Source organism: Zasmidium cellare (assembly GCF_010093935.1).
Source record: "Zasmidium cellare ATCC 36951 unplaced genomic scaffold M409scaffold_1, whole genome shotgun sequence".
In the NCBI taxonomy this organism is placed as follows: domain Eukaryota; kingdom Fungi; phylum Ascomycota; class Dothideomycetes; order Mycosphaerellales; family Mycosphaerellaceae; genus Zasmidium; species Zasmidium cellare.
The window spans coordinates 1,109,817-1,123,271 of NW_022986945.1; the positions used below are offsets into that span (position 1 = coordinate 1,109,817).

At 53.6% G+C, this 13,455-nt stretch overlaps 5 protein-coding genes across 5 annotated transcripts; 3 read left to right on the forward strand and 2 right to left on the reverse strand.

The window, feature by feature from the left end:
* Nucleotides 1–1,303: 1,303 nt before the first annotated feature.
* M409DRAFT_62071 (uncharacterized protein) lies at nt 1,304–5,107 on the reverse strand (the record flags this gene model as incomplete). Its single annotated transcript, XM_033815005.1, has 3 exons — nt 1,304–1,764; nt 1,795–4,865; nt 4,989–5,107. 3 exons carry the CDS (start codon nt 5,105–5,107, stop codon nt 1,304–1,306), a joined length of 3,651 nt encoding a protein of 1,216 aa, XP_033674712.1.
* A 783-nt stretch (nt 5,108–5,890) lies between these two features.
* M409DRAFT_48746 (uncharacterized protein) lies at nt 5,891–8,128 on the reverse strand (the record flags this gene model as incomplete). The annotated part of the gene is made up of 1 exon (XM_033811030.1): nt 5,891–8,128. One exon carries the CDS (start codon nt 8,126–8,128, stop codon nt 5,891–5,893), a length of 2,238 nt encoding a protein of 745 aa, XP_033674713.1.
* Nucleotides 8,129–8,571: 443 nt separating this feature from the next.
* Nucleotides 8,572–9,781, forward strand: M409DRAFT_16095 (uncharacterized protein; the record flags this gene model as incomplete). Its single annotated transcript, XM_033803489.1, has 3 exons — nt 8,572–8,754; nt 8,801–9,367; nt 9,419–9,781. The coding sequence occupies 3 exons, from the start codon at nt 8,572–8,574 to the stop codon at nt 9,779–9,781; spliced, it is 1,113 nt and encodes a 370-aa protein (XP_033674714.1).
* A 506-nt stretch (nt 9,782–10,287) lies between these two features.
* On the forward strand, nt 10,288–11,761 carry M409DRAFT_16096 (uncharacterized protein; the record flags this gene model as incomplete). The annotated part of the gene is made up of 5 exons (XM_033803490.1): nt 10,288–10,362; nt 10,433–10,451; nt 10,509–10,797; nt 10,851–11,499; nt 11,555–11,761. The coding sequence occupies 5 exons, from the start codon at nt 10,288–10,290 to the stop codon at nt 11,759–11,761; spliced, it is 1,239 nt and encodes a 412-aa protein (XP_033674715.1).
* A 348-nt stretch (nt 11,762–12,109) lies between these two features.
* M409DRAFT_16097 (uncharacterized protein) lies at nt 12,110–12,851 on the forward strand (the record flags this gene model as incomplete). Its single annotated transcript, XM_033803491.1, has 2 exons — nt 12,110–12,180; nt 12,239–12,851. The coding sequence occupies 2 exons, from the start codon at nt 12,110–12,112 to the stop codon at nt 12,849–12,851; spliced, it is 684 nt and encodes a 227-aa protein (XP_033674716.1).
* Between the last annotated feature and the right edge of the window lie 604 nt (nt 12,852–13,455).

Sequence of the window (13,455 nt, forward strand, 5' to 3'; positions counted from 1 at the left end):
GAGCTGTGCCTCTTCCTTGCACCTCGTCGAGGTCTGGTGATGTGCCCGCACGTCGCATCACCGCCCATGTCGCAAACGTTTCTGCAAAGTAAACCAGACTGTCGGTGCTGTTGTGCTCGGTAACTCTACAGGGAAATACCGGCCACGGCAAAACTGATGAAGGCCTTCTTCATCAGATGGGAGATTATTTGGTCTTCTCTGTACGCACATCCTCGAGGAGCAGAGACGGCGACTTCAAAGTTCATCACAACTCAAGTTGCGAACCACGCAACCGGTAAATGCATTTAATCTGGCATCTGGCAGTTACTTCCCATCAGACGGCAGATCCAAGCTCCCGCTCCCATTATTGCCGGCTTCACCGACAAAAGACACACCTTCCACAACCATCGACATGGGCCCTAAGTCGCATAAAGCCCATCCCACCTCAAAAAGCATCTCGAACAACAGAAGAGCTCCCGCCCGTGACTTGCATGTGCAGCGTGCAGGGTACATACTTACTGCGGGCAATGCATACAACACATCACGCACAAGCAGATGGTGCGCTGTTTGATAACGGCTGCAGATTCGCACCAAGAACAACAACAAATGCAATGTAAGTATGAGTTGTCCACGCTTACCCTCCCTATAAGCAAACCACGTGTAAGTCACGCGCCCCAAACTGCATGACAACATTAAACACATACAACTCTACAAACTCCTTTGTACCACCGCAAGGAATCGCATCCATTTCCCCTTCGAGTCCTTCCCATCATCCCCCCTTGGCGCGCCAGCCGCCCGCAGCCGCGCCGTACAGAAAGATCGAAAAGTCAGGCGATTCCCCGTGGCAAGCAAGCCACCCACCCGCCCTGCCAATTCCTTCGCCTACTTTCCCATTTTTCCTAGCACCACCACACACGCGCCTGCGGTGCCTGCGTCGACTAGTCTTTTAGCATCCTGGTGGCGGCGGTGCCGATGGATATTCCGCTCGATATGTAAGCAACAATGTGTGTCTTTATTTTACTTGCTTGTATTAGCTGGCTGTACGACGACACCACGGACGGAACGGGATGGTTGCTTTTAGTTTCGTGAGGCGATATACGGAGGATGGCAGACGGGGTGTGCTGGAATAGGAAGCTGGATTGGGGAACGGGACGTCGTGGTGATGTTTGCGAGGTTCGCAGGCGGGAGGGCTTTGATGGCGGCGATGCCGATGATACTGTAGGAGCGGAGGGTATTGATATCGAGCTAGAGGATTCCGTAAAGGACTCGTAAAGGGCTATGTACATTCATGCGGTGCCTCTGGTTAGCCTCACTATCATCATCATCATCGCGGAGACGGAGACGACTGCTCTCCACTTCCACTTTTACTTCCTCCTTCTACTCGCACTGCTTTCGGACTCAGCGTGACAGGATGACCCTCGGCTGCCTTTTGGGCGAAAATGCGGTTGATGGCTTTGAAGCCTCCGATTCGGATTTCTCCCAGGTCGTCTTCGGTTAAGCCCAGCAATGCCATCTTTGTGGAGCGGTTGTCGACGTTGGGGGCTTTCATGGGCGAGGAGTCTGTGCTTGATGGTGCTTGACTTTCCTCCTCTTCGTAGTATCCAGATGCGATTCTGGTGTTGTCCTCAATCCTCATCTTCTCATCTTCGGTAATGCTTCGAGCATCTTCTGCGTCTTCGTCTCCATGGTACCCAGGCGAGTTCCCTGTTGTTTCCTCAACATCCATCTCTTCGTCGTCAGCCTCGCCAGTCTCTGGCACGTTGGCTACCATTGCATCTCTGACACCTGTGGTTGAAACCGAAGTATTCGAAGAACCCATCCAAGACTCTCGAAACGCCAGTCCAAGCACCAGCGCGACCTTCCTGTCCACACTGTTGCCAACGATCTTGATCTGATCCTTCACCGTGCCGACGAGGACCTCATGATCCAAGAAACCTTGCGCACGCCTAGCTTCCATGACGGTCAGGATGCGGTTCTGACTCCAGTGGACGACTCGACCCGCAATACCATCGCCCACAGCCATCCTGGTGATGACGGTTGGAAAAAGCCTATCGGGGTAGACTCGAGCGTACATTTTCGAGTTGTGCTTGCTGCGGATCAGATTGACCCTCTTGCAATGCTCGAGCGGTTCTCCTCGTAGCGCGCCTGTGTTCTTTGCTTGGATAAGGCCCATGCCAGGAGGAAGTTGTGGTACGCAGGCCATGCGATGTCTGTTGACGTGCGGCTCAGTGACGGGGACACGGTGATCTGGAAACTGCACACATATCTGAGACTGGCCATCTCCAATGTGCGGCAAGTCCGCAACCGCCTCTGCCGCGGAGATGTGTGAAAAAGAAGTGTACTCTTCTCGCCGCATGCCAAAGGCGAGGCCATTGCTTGACTTGCCGAGCGAACGGTGAGGCATCTTGAGGTTGCGCGGATGGGAGTGGGTGTGTTGCGGTTGTGGCAGGGGTGGAAGACCAGGCGCTGAGGCCACGATGAAGACACGAGATCTGAGCTGTGGGTCGCCATGGGACCATGCATCCATCAAGAACTGCTGAACTTGATATCCGAGGCCGACCAAGGCGGCCACAATCTGGGAAAAGACGTTCTCGTCCTTCTTTGGGCCCATGCTGTTCGTCATAGTGACCACGTTCTCGAGGACAAAGTACTCTGGAACGTAGAAGTCTACGAATGAGACGACTGACGCAACCATGGAGGCGTTGCGTCTTGATTCAACGCTGTTCTTGTCGTTTTGTAGCGCCGAGAATCCAGGACAAGGGCTGCCAGCGCTGATGAAGTTGACCTTGCCAACGCCTGCGATACGGTTGTCTTTGTCGCCTGCCATAGCTCTAGCCAGGTAGTCGTTCACGGATCCAAGGAAGTAATGCACACTCTCTGGGCGATGCACATTTGCTCGATAGCTGTGCAGAGCCTTCTCGGCCCAGTCCACGGCATAGCGAAACTTGACGCCTCCGCCTTCTTCCAACCCACGATCGAACGTGCCTCCGCCACAGAAGATGCCTAGTCCAGTGAGTTTGGGCTTGGGTGGTCTGGCGTTGGGGTCCCATCCTTGATTGATTGAAGGCAATTTACCATCAGAACTAGGAAAGGGCGGCGTCTGGTGCTCATCTGTGTGTCCATCCCTTGCGACGAACCAGTGATCCCCAGCACCGTCTCTGTCGTATGGAGTGACAATGTCACCTAGTTTCACCTGCTCGTGTGTGAAGAAACGTACGTGGCAACGCCGTACGATCGAGCTAGCTGGCTTGTCAAAGAGATCATCTGTGACGACGAGCTCGTTTGGACGCGTTCCTGGTGTCTGGTCCACTTCGCTTTTGCGCAAAAGACTTCGCAGCTGGATCCGCATCTTCGCACAGTCAAAGTCGACAATCTGCGCAGGCTGTAACCGATCTTCGCCCATGATCTTGTTCCATTCGCGTACAAGGACGGTATCACCGACGCTGTACTTACTTCGGCACTCTTCGAAGATAGGGACTTGGTCGTGGCAGTGGCAGGTGAAGTCATAGTATTGCAGCGCAACGAAGTCATACGAATCTTGCTCGTGAATGGTGCGAAACTTCTGGCGGACGAACAATCCAGTTTCTGCATTTGGATCGGCCGCAAACCATGAGATGCGAACCTTCTCAACGGCACATTCGAGGTCAAGAGCATCCTTGCCGCAGCTACAGTTATCCGACATGAAGAGCTCGTTCTTGAATGGATATGATGCCTTGCCGATTGTGGTGTCCCCGGGCTCATAGAGCCACAGCACATCTAGAAGTGTCCGGTCTTCGAAGTGACGTACTCTTTGCACGTAGGCATACCACATGTCGCCTGTAGAGGTCCATTTGCTGTTCGAGTCTGGCGTTACAGAGACTACATCTCCAGGATCCAAACTCGTAAGGGACTCCGGTGAGTTCCGTCCCATACTCAGCGGAGTGAGGGTATCCGGTGCTTTCTGCTGTCCAATACACTGAGGCGTAAGGCGCAGGGTTTCCTTTCGTGCAAGGACGGTATGTATGGCGCTGTCTTTCATTTCACGTCGCTCCAGATGGTCGCCAAAGTACATGGATCTGAAACAGTCGTATGCATACGGTGTCACGATAGTTCGGTGCTCCTTATTTGGTTGCTCTGGGATGGCTGTAAGTCGGTTGGGGTCCATCTCCTTCCAGACAGGGTGTTTGCAGAGATCAAAGTCAATGCTGTAGCATTCTTTGTGAAGGAAGCCAAAGTGCGCCACGACAGTCGTTCGGAAGTCCGTCAGGTTTGCCTCCGCCATCCAGCAGGTGAAGCTGTCGTCACTGTATCGTGCATCGAGCCACTGGTGGAACTGCGTTTGAAAGTGATGGAGAGTGACCTTCTCAGTCTCGAGTAGGTAGTCCACGAAGTGCTTGGTGAAGCGTGCCAGCCATAGGAACGGTGTGTAAAAGCGCTGATACTCGACTGAAGGCTCGCCGAGTGAGTACCAAACATCTTTGCGCTGGGCAAGAGGCGTCTGGATGCACATTTGGCGGGCTAAGTCAGTACTCTCGAGCTCGCCATAGCCATCAATCGCAAGAATGCGGAACGGCACCCCCCGCAGGTAGCACTTCTCGTCGCCTACAGACAACACACCGTCGAACAAGAACTCAGCAGAGCGATCTTGGCTGAGAAGGTCCAATGTCGCCAGTTCCAGTGCATGCTTGTACGAGCTGGTGGGCCTATAGACAGAGAAGTCATTGAGTTCGAAGTAAGTGTACTCAGGCCTTTCCGAAGGGTGTGCTTCTTTGTGGGCTTGAAGCAGTCGATCAATGGCTTCAGATTCCGAGACTTGTTTGCAAGTTGGCGTCCAGCCTTCGTATGCCGACCGTGGCAGAGGTGGTCCTAGTGCAGCCACATGGGAGAGTTGCCGGTACACCTTCACTCTACGTCGTCGCGCGCCCGTGGTTGAGGTGTCCGATTCATCTTCGCTAGAAGCCTCGAATTCCGTGCTGATCGATTTCCTCGTGGTCTTAGGCTTCGTCCTTGCGGGCAGTTCAGAGTCTGACGTTCCAGGGGTCAGGAGTGCACTCTTTAGCGGCGTCGCACCGTCACTCGATTCGGCGCTCTCACTCCCTCTGAGTCTCTTGTTGTGCCAATTGGGCGAAACGTCTGACCTCCTCTTCATCTTGCCCTCCCTCGGACGTCCTGCTCTCCTTGCGCCTCGCTACCTTCGGGCGTATTGGTGTGTGTTGGGTTGACGCATCCGTGCTTGGAAGAATGGTAGAGGGCGAATAAGAATGACGCTTTCACAGGGAAGTGAAGCGTGCGCCTGGCGCGAGGTTCAGGTGACCTTCCAGCGGGCGAGTCGTGAAGTGAAGCGGAGTGAGGTGAAATCGAGAAGGCGCGCAAGAGCAATGTCACTGCATCGTACGTACACGTAAAAGAATACCGAATGTAGATGTGACCCTCACCGTGTATGTCGCGTAGCAGTCGCGTGCAGCTGGCGACGAAGGAAGACGTGAAGTGCGGAGTTACCTGAAAGGGTAGCGAGGAGAATAAACGCACACCGCCCGCATCACCCAGCCACTGTATTTCGAGGATAGGTCAGCCATTGTTGAAACCTTGGTCGCTGGTTGAGGAATGTCGAAATTGCTATGGCGAGAAGGCGATGGTCGTTGATGAAGAAGAGATGGCAAGAAAGCAGCCCACGATGATTCTCACATGCAGAGCTTGGCACGTGCACATGATAGACGTCATGGCGAGCGCCCTTCAAAAAAGCACATAGATGTTGAGGACTGACGACGAAGGGAATGGAAGGGCACAAACTCAATTGAGTCTTCATAAAACGCCGTCAAGTATCGTTCATCTCGTCATATCGCCTCCCATCCATCTAAGACCCACCCTGAAAACACCCGAACACCACGCTCATAACCTCGTCACATCAACGCATCAAAGACCATCTCTTACCTCAACCATCCCATGCCTTGCGTTCACGAAGCAGTGAATTCTCGCCAAGCTCTCTGGACACAGCATCGTTCATCGCCAATCTGATCGGACTGCGCAGCGGCACCCCAAAGTCATCCTCTTCCCAATCCATATCGTCAAGATCAAAGTCCTCAACATCGCTCCCTTCCAAGTCGAAGCTGCCAGGTACACGCTTAGTCATGCCTGCAGGAGACTCGAACATCAGAGAAGACGGCAGCGCTCCTTTCGCAAATCTTGCCGCAATCCGAAGCATGATCACAACTAGGTGGGCCGGTGGTCCAAGGAACACTGCACATGCCTTGCGTACTAGAGCGCTGGCAAGAGCTTGCTGCTGTGGTTGAGAGGAGCCACTGCGCCGGCTTAGGCCTGATCTCATCGATGACAGCGATGCTGAAGAGGCGGTGGACGAGGTCGATTGTCTGGTTGGACTCTTTCTTGTTGGATGGAAGGAGGTCGTCCCTCCAATGCTTCTCCTCGCCTGTATCCTCGCCTGGATCTGTGCATAAGGGTCTGGCTTGACCGCAGGCTCGACCGCAGGCTCTTGGCCTGGTATGGAGACCGGTCTTAATTGTTCTTGGCCGGCATCGTTCTCGACGTCATTGTCGGCTTCGCTAATAGCAGAGTTCTCTTCCTCGTGGCATCTTGACAGTTCATCGCCAGCAGCAGGATCTGGGCCGTTCTCTGGTTCACCTTCGCGTCGCCCTGCGTGTGATGAAAGTAAGGCGGACTGATCTCCCACGCTACCTGACTCAAGTGCACTCGAGTCATGAAGGGACTCGTGGTTCCCACGTTCCGGGTTGACTCCTTCACGGCTGCTGTAAGTGACAAATATGTCTTCCTCCTGTGACGCTGCAGATGCAATTAATATGGAGTTTGGCGTACCGTCTTCCGCCTCACTGTTTTGCACCGCGAAAGCTGTCGAATCCAATTGGCCGGCTTCTGGAAGCGAGCCCTCCGATCTTCCCGCAACATGTTTAGCAGCTTCTTCGACACAATCCTTCTTCAGGGCTGTAGCGGAATTAGCAGACATATCTGTGTCGCGTGCAGAAGAGTCACTGATGAACGACGCTTCATGCACGTCAACCGACGTTGATGCATCAGGAAACGCTGTCCGTGGTGGGTGCTCCGTAGTAAAGTCGATTCCTGCGCTTGAGTCTGGAGGGGAAGGCGGCATGTCGGTAGGAATCGATTGGAAGGGTCTCAGCGATGTTTGACCACTACTAGGTTCTTCTGCTTCCTGTTGCATAGGCGACCTTGATCTGTCCCTAGACTGTAGCCGAGCGTCTACGGGGATCCTCGTGCTCAGCCTTGGTGTAGGCGTGGATGGCGCTGGCAACGACACTTTAGCAGGCGCCGTGACAGATCGCAGATTGAAGCCTCGTGCTCGTTCTTTGACGCTGGGTCTGGATGGGGTTTGGATGGGCAATTCGTTGACAGCATCGCGGCTTTCCGATGCCTCTGATCGTGTATCCTCGTTCGAACTCGAGCCTTCTTCCTCATCGGAGCCTGCTGCACTCCCTGACGACTCTTCGCTGACTCTACTTTGCGGCTCCACGCCATCTTCTGGTTTCCAGCTGTATGCGCGATCCAACTTCCACTTCCTCGCAGCACCGTGGCTTCGCCTTCGTCGCGTCTTCTTGACTTCCAATTCTTCTGGAAGGTCGACTGTAAAGGTACGAGCGAAAGGGCAGGGAGTACGTTCGTAGTGCAGTACCTTCTTCAAAGTTTGCTTGCATTCTTCAATCTTCTCCAAATCTTCAGGTGTATCTCCAGGTAGTTCGATGCGATAGTATGTGTCCGGTAGAACCCTCATCGCAAACTTGCTTACACCATCAACGCACCAGCAGTTGCTTCTGGGCAAGATCGCATGCAGCAAAGCTCCCGAATGTAGAAACGAGACTGACCCAGGTACGCGATATATCTCCAGTGGACCTGCAGCCAGCGTCTGCTCTGTCAAAGTAGCCCATGGCAGCTTGCCATTGCTACTGCTGCCACTTGGACTCGGGGTTCCACCGCTGCTACCTGGTCTTGACGCACTTGTGAACTTGATGACCTTGCAGTTCGGGTGTACGTAGAGTGTTTCTATCCCTTCTGCAGCTCCTATCTCGGCGGTTGGGTTCGTTCGACTCGATGTCGCGACTTTGGCTGGCAGGGTAAAGGAGCGATTCAGGGCGACCTTGCGGGGTGTGTTTTCTGGGGTGGACGGCGCCGTGGTCGACATGTCGGCGACGTTGCGGACGCGAACGCGCTCATGTGAAAGATCGTACAGGCGCGAATGTGGTCGAACAGTTGATGCCTCCTTGGCTCCTGGACATGAATGCGACAGCCGTTGGGAGTTTGTTTGGGGCTGTCTTCCACTTTCGGAAGCCAGGCGACCCCTTGTTCAGCCCTCCACGGAGCTGCACTTTGCTTGGACTTCTTTCATTCACTCACCGATTTGGCTTTCCAACTAACATTGATGTATATACTTCGACACGTGCACGTGCGTGAAGGTCGCGTTGCAGCATGCGAGAGTGGTGCTATGCTGCGTTTCCGTGGGCGACTACGCGGCGCGCGGCCACGATGACGTACGGCTGCTTTCCAAATGCAGGCTTCACCAACTCCCAAAATTGAAGTCGCATGCTCACTCCTACACTCCCAACTCTTCCAACCCCGTGAGGCATCATGAGTAACTATGGCGCGTTCGGCAGCTTCGAGCTCAACAGCATCGTCCGGGGCGCCCAGCTCACCATCGTAGGCGCCAATCGAGCTCTCCAGAATCCAGGAATCTTCACGAGCGAACATTACAAGCAGGCGGCTCTGGCAGTTGGAGCAGGCATTGCTATCCGTTTGCTAGTAGCGATACCAGTATGCAAGACAAGACAGTACATATACACGCCACTAACGTAGGCAGACGATTGGAATCCGACTTCTCATTCGATTCGCCGGCCTCTTCACCGACCTGCAAGGCTCAACATGGGACGAAGATATCATCGACGGGATCGAGTTCATCGAGCACTCTGTCCTTCAGGTGCCCTTCTTCCTTATGAGCTTTATGCGATATCTAAGCCCTGCTATGGACCATATGTTCATGGACTCCCTGCAGTGGGTAGACCAGACGTACATCCAGAAGCACAAGTCAGACGACCCTTCCCACCTGCGAGCCATGTACTACCCAAATTTGCGCCTGTATAGCCAACACGCGGACACTGCACAAAAGAAGGACCCATACAAGGCTATGATTGCCTTTCTGAAACGCTTCGGCAAGAAAGCTGCTCTTTCGCTGGGCATCTATCTGTTATCTTTCCTCCCAGTGGTGGGCAGGTTTGTGCTGCCAGCCGCCAGCTTCTATACCTTCAATAAGGCTGCAGGATGGCAGCCTGCGGTGCTTGTCTTCGGCAGTGGTCTATTCGTGCCAAAGCGCTATTTGGTCATGTTTCTGCAGAGCTATTTCTCCAGCAGAAGCTTGATGCGAGAACTGGTACAGTTCTCCATCTCGTGTCCTATGCTTCCTCTTGCTAACAAGTTCCAGCTCGAGCCCTACTTTTCTCGAATCCGGTACGACTCCCAGCAGAAGCGTCTCTGGTTCCACGATCGTGAGGGTGTACTCTACGGTTTCGCCGTCGCCTTCTTCGTGTTCCTCAAGATCCCACTCCTGGGCGTTCTTATCTATGGCGTTGCAGAAGCTTCGACCGCATACCTCATTACAAAGATCACGGAGCCACCACCTCCACCGCAGGAAGCCGCAGAGTTCAAGAAAAAGGACGTTCGCTGGGAGAACAAGCACGAATTCCTTTCATTGCCGTTGGACGCTGTGGACAAGTTCAATATCTCGACTAGTGACGAGAAGAAAGGTTCAGGTCTTGGGGAAGTCAAGAGTCGGCAGTTCACATAACAGACACTGAAGACAGCAAAGCAAACACGTTCCAGCATCATGCCGCTGTATCGATAACGGCCCAGGATCGGAGATTTCTCTCGCAGACATCACTGCCGTCATATCAGCAAGCTGGCAGAGCTCCATGAAGCTCCAGCAGCCCCGCAACACCAAACGTAACGACTCGTCCAATGGCGGTTGTCTGGCTTCGCCTGCACGTAGCCTGCGCGCCCTTATCAGCCCTTTTCTCCAACCTGTTACTCAATACCTCGCTTTCAAGAGCTTGCCATGCATCTGGCGCGTCCAACGCGTACAGGTCTGACTTGGCTTATCGCCTTTGATCGACGACGTAGCTGACCCCGCCTGATGAGAGTTTCGAGATTGTAGGCTGGACCAAGGGAGGGAGATGTAGGGAGCCTCTCTGCTTTCTTTCTCGTCTGTGTCACAATCTCTCCTTTCACATCGTCCTTGACCTGTAGCTCTCACAGGTAGTCGAAGTTCTTGCGATCGAGAGAAAGGACGTTAGGATGGGCAAAGAAGGCATTCGTTACGCAGCGAAGGTGGACTTGGATAAAGACGCGGGCACGTTGCCGTATTTACATGTGCGTGTCAACAATCACCTTGATGGTTGTCTTGAATGCCAAAGGCTAATGTCAGGTCTATTGATTGCAGAACCGCTGGCATCCAGATAGTAAGCTTCATGCAGCTACCGCCATTAAGGTCGTCCATGCCTAACAGAGCTTCACAGTCCCGAACTACGGCACCATCAAGAACAACGAGACGGTCAAGATCGAATGCGTGGACTGGACTGGTGGGCAGATTGGCAACAATGACTCGGCGGATGACATGAGGGATGTGGACCTCACGAGGATCCACTACCTCACGGGTCCCTTCGAGATTGAGACTGCTGAGCCTGGTGATCTCTTGCTGGTCGATATCCAAGATGTCCAGCCTCTTGAGTATGCGCCTTGGGGTTTCACAGGCGTGTTTGCGAAGGAGAATGGAGGCGGGTTCCTGGACGAGATATATCCCAAGCCGTACGGTTTCCTCAACCACACGCCTGTGCTTCTCGACTAACAAAGCTGGACAGAGCAAAAGCAATCTGGGATTTCGAAGGCATCCACTGCTCCACACGCCACATTCCCGGCGTAAAGTTCGCCGGTCTTATCCACCCTGGAATTCTAGGCTGCGCACCATCAGCAGAAGTGTTGGAGACATGGAATACTCGTGAGGCGGAGCTCATCTCAGCCTGTTCCCACATGGACCGCGACGTTGCAAAGCCACCGGAGCCAAAGAACGTTCACGTCGGTACTGGCGAAGCTGCAATCAAGGAGAAGGTGGGCAAAGAAGGAGCACGCACAATCCCCGGCCGACCAGAGCACGGCGGCAACTGTGACATCAAGAACCTCTCCCGTGGTAGCAAGGTCTACCTACCCGTGCACGTCGAGGGCGCTAAGTTCAGCGTTGGCGATCTGCACTTCTCGCAGGGCGACGGCGAGATCTCCTTCTGCGGTGCCATCGAGATGGCTGGCGTGATCACCATCAAGTTCACTGTCATCAAGAATGGCGTGGCCGACATGGGTCTTAAGAGCCCAATCTATATCCCCGGACCTGTGGAACCTCAGTTCGGACCTGGAAGATACATCTACTTCGAGGGCTTCAGCGTCGATGAGAACGGCAAGCAGCATTATCTGGATGCTACTGTTGCGTACAGGCAAACTTGTTTGAGAGTCATTGAGGTGAGCGCATACCGAACGCCAGTTGAGCGTAGACGCAGAGCTAACTTGTTCCCAGTACCTGCGGCGATACGGCTACAGCGACTATCAGATCTATCTCTTGCTCTCCTGTGCCCCTGTCCAGGGCCATATTGCAGGCATTGTGGATATCCCGAACGCTTGTACGACTCTTGGGGTGCCGATTGATATTTTTGATTTTGATATTAGTCCTGGGGCGCCGGTGCAGAAGAGAGATATGGGAAGTTGTGCGTATGCGAGCTCCTGAGACCAGGAAGGGCCTGGCAGTGTGTGAAAGAGTATGAACAATGATTTGATGCCTCGAGCCATCTTCTCCTCGCATTCACACGCACGCTTTCTAGTCACTTGATGCTCACGTATTTTCAGGCAAGTTGTGACCCCAATGCGTGTTAGAAACGGTGCGTGACTTGTGACATGTGATCCGCCAAGGCTTCTCCTTCCTTCCTTCTCGCGCCGCGCTGTACTTCATTTTGAGCTCTACAAACACCACCACGCCTCGTCCACGCCCAACATTGACTCGTCAACCCATACCGACGAGGTCACGAACTCCATTCGAGATGTCGTCCAGCAGAAGCTTCGATCCGGGTATCCGTTCATGAAGCCCGAAGCCCTGCAGCGCACGTTAGACAACGTAACGAAGTCCGTGGAGAAAGATGTAGCACTCGCGTAAGTCTACACATGTGTACACACATTTTGCAATATCGTGGCTAAACAGGCTGGATAGACAGCCTGCCATGGAAGAGGCCAAAGCGCGGATCAGCTTCTTCTCACTACCTGCCGAGATACGCGACCAGATCTATGCGCTGGTTCTGACCAGGCGCAGACGCGAGAAATTCAACTTTTGGCGAGGTCGCTGTGAAATTGCAAAGGCCCCCGTACGGCCTTTCTGTCTATCTGGAATCGGTCATGGTCTGGCCCGGGCATCACACCAAGTACGAACAGAAGCTCGCGCTGTATACTACAGCCAAAACTCCTTCGAAATTTGCGTCAACGAGGGGATTTTGAATAGTAACCTCCACTGGCTGAAGGTGGTCATGGAACGGATGATCCTGCCGCACGGAAGACTCTTCAGGAGACTCTCGATATTCTTCCCCCGGGTCAACGCCATCGACCCTATCAACCACATCTGGCTGAATTACCATGGCGAATCGAGGCCGAGCCCGTTCGATGCATCCTGGGGTCCTGTTCCTCTGCTCACCCAAGAAATGATCCTTTCAGTGTGCAGCATCCAGAGCGATAAGCTCCCCCGAGCGGTCGTCACCGTCGCCTGTGAGCCTCACGGGAACGGTCGCGAGCAGATTGCCGTCCTCGACATGGCAAAGATCATAGCCGAATAGATCTGCGCCGACAAAGGCATGGCACAAGAGCGGTTGAAGGTACAAGGGCGGTGGAAGGTGCAAAAGCTGGGTCTGTTATCAGGGCGACGACCAAGTACCATTGCTCGATCACGAGAGCCCATGATATGAAGTGGAATAGGCTTCATACGAGAGACATCCTACAGGGACGACGAGAGAAGATGCAGGCACAATTCGGGCATTCACACAACATCCGAGACAGGAAACAATGGATGGGAAAACGAACGAGGCTCACGATCCACACAAAGAGTTGTAATGGAGGGTATCGGACTGTAGAGCAGATGCATCTGGGTACCGATCATAATGCAAAGAATGCAGCAGTCAAGACTGTCTTTCGGTTGCGGCTTCTTACAGACATCTATCATGCATGTGATGATTCATCGACTGATAAGTAGGGCAAGTGCTGAGCCGATATGAAGCTTGGCTGTTTCAGCTCTGGTACACATGTGTACGACGACATGCAGTCGAGCGCTGAAAAAGAAGATTGGAAGACTCATCGTCCTGGTGACAGATGATTGTTTTGCTTGATCGAAGGAGTCGGAGTTCCGTTGCAGCTGTCAACATCTGTCAGCATCATCGTTCATGC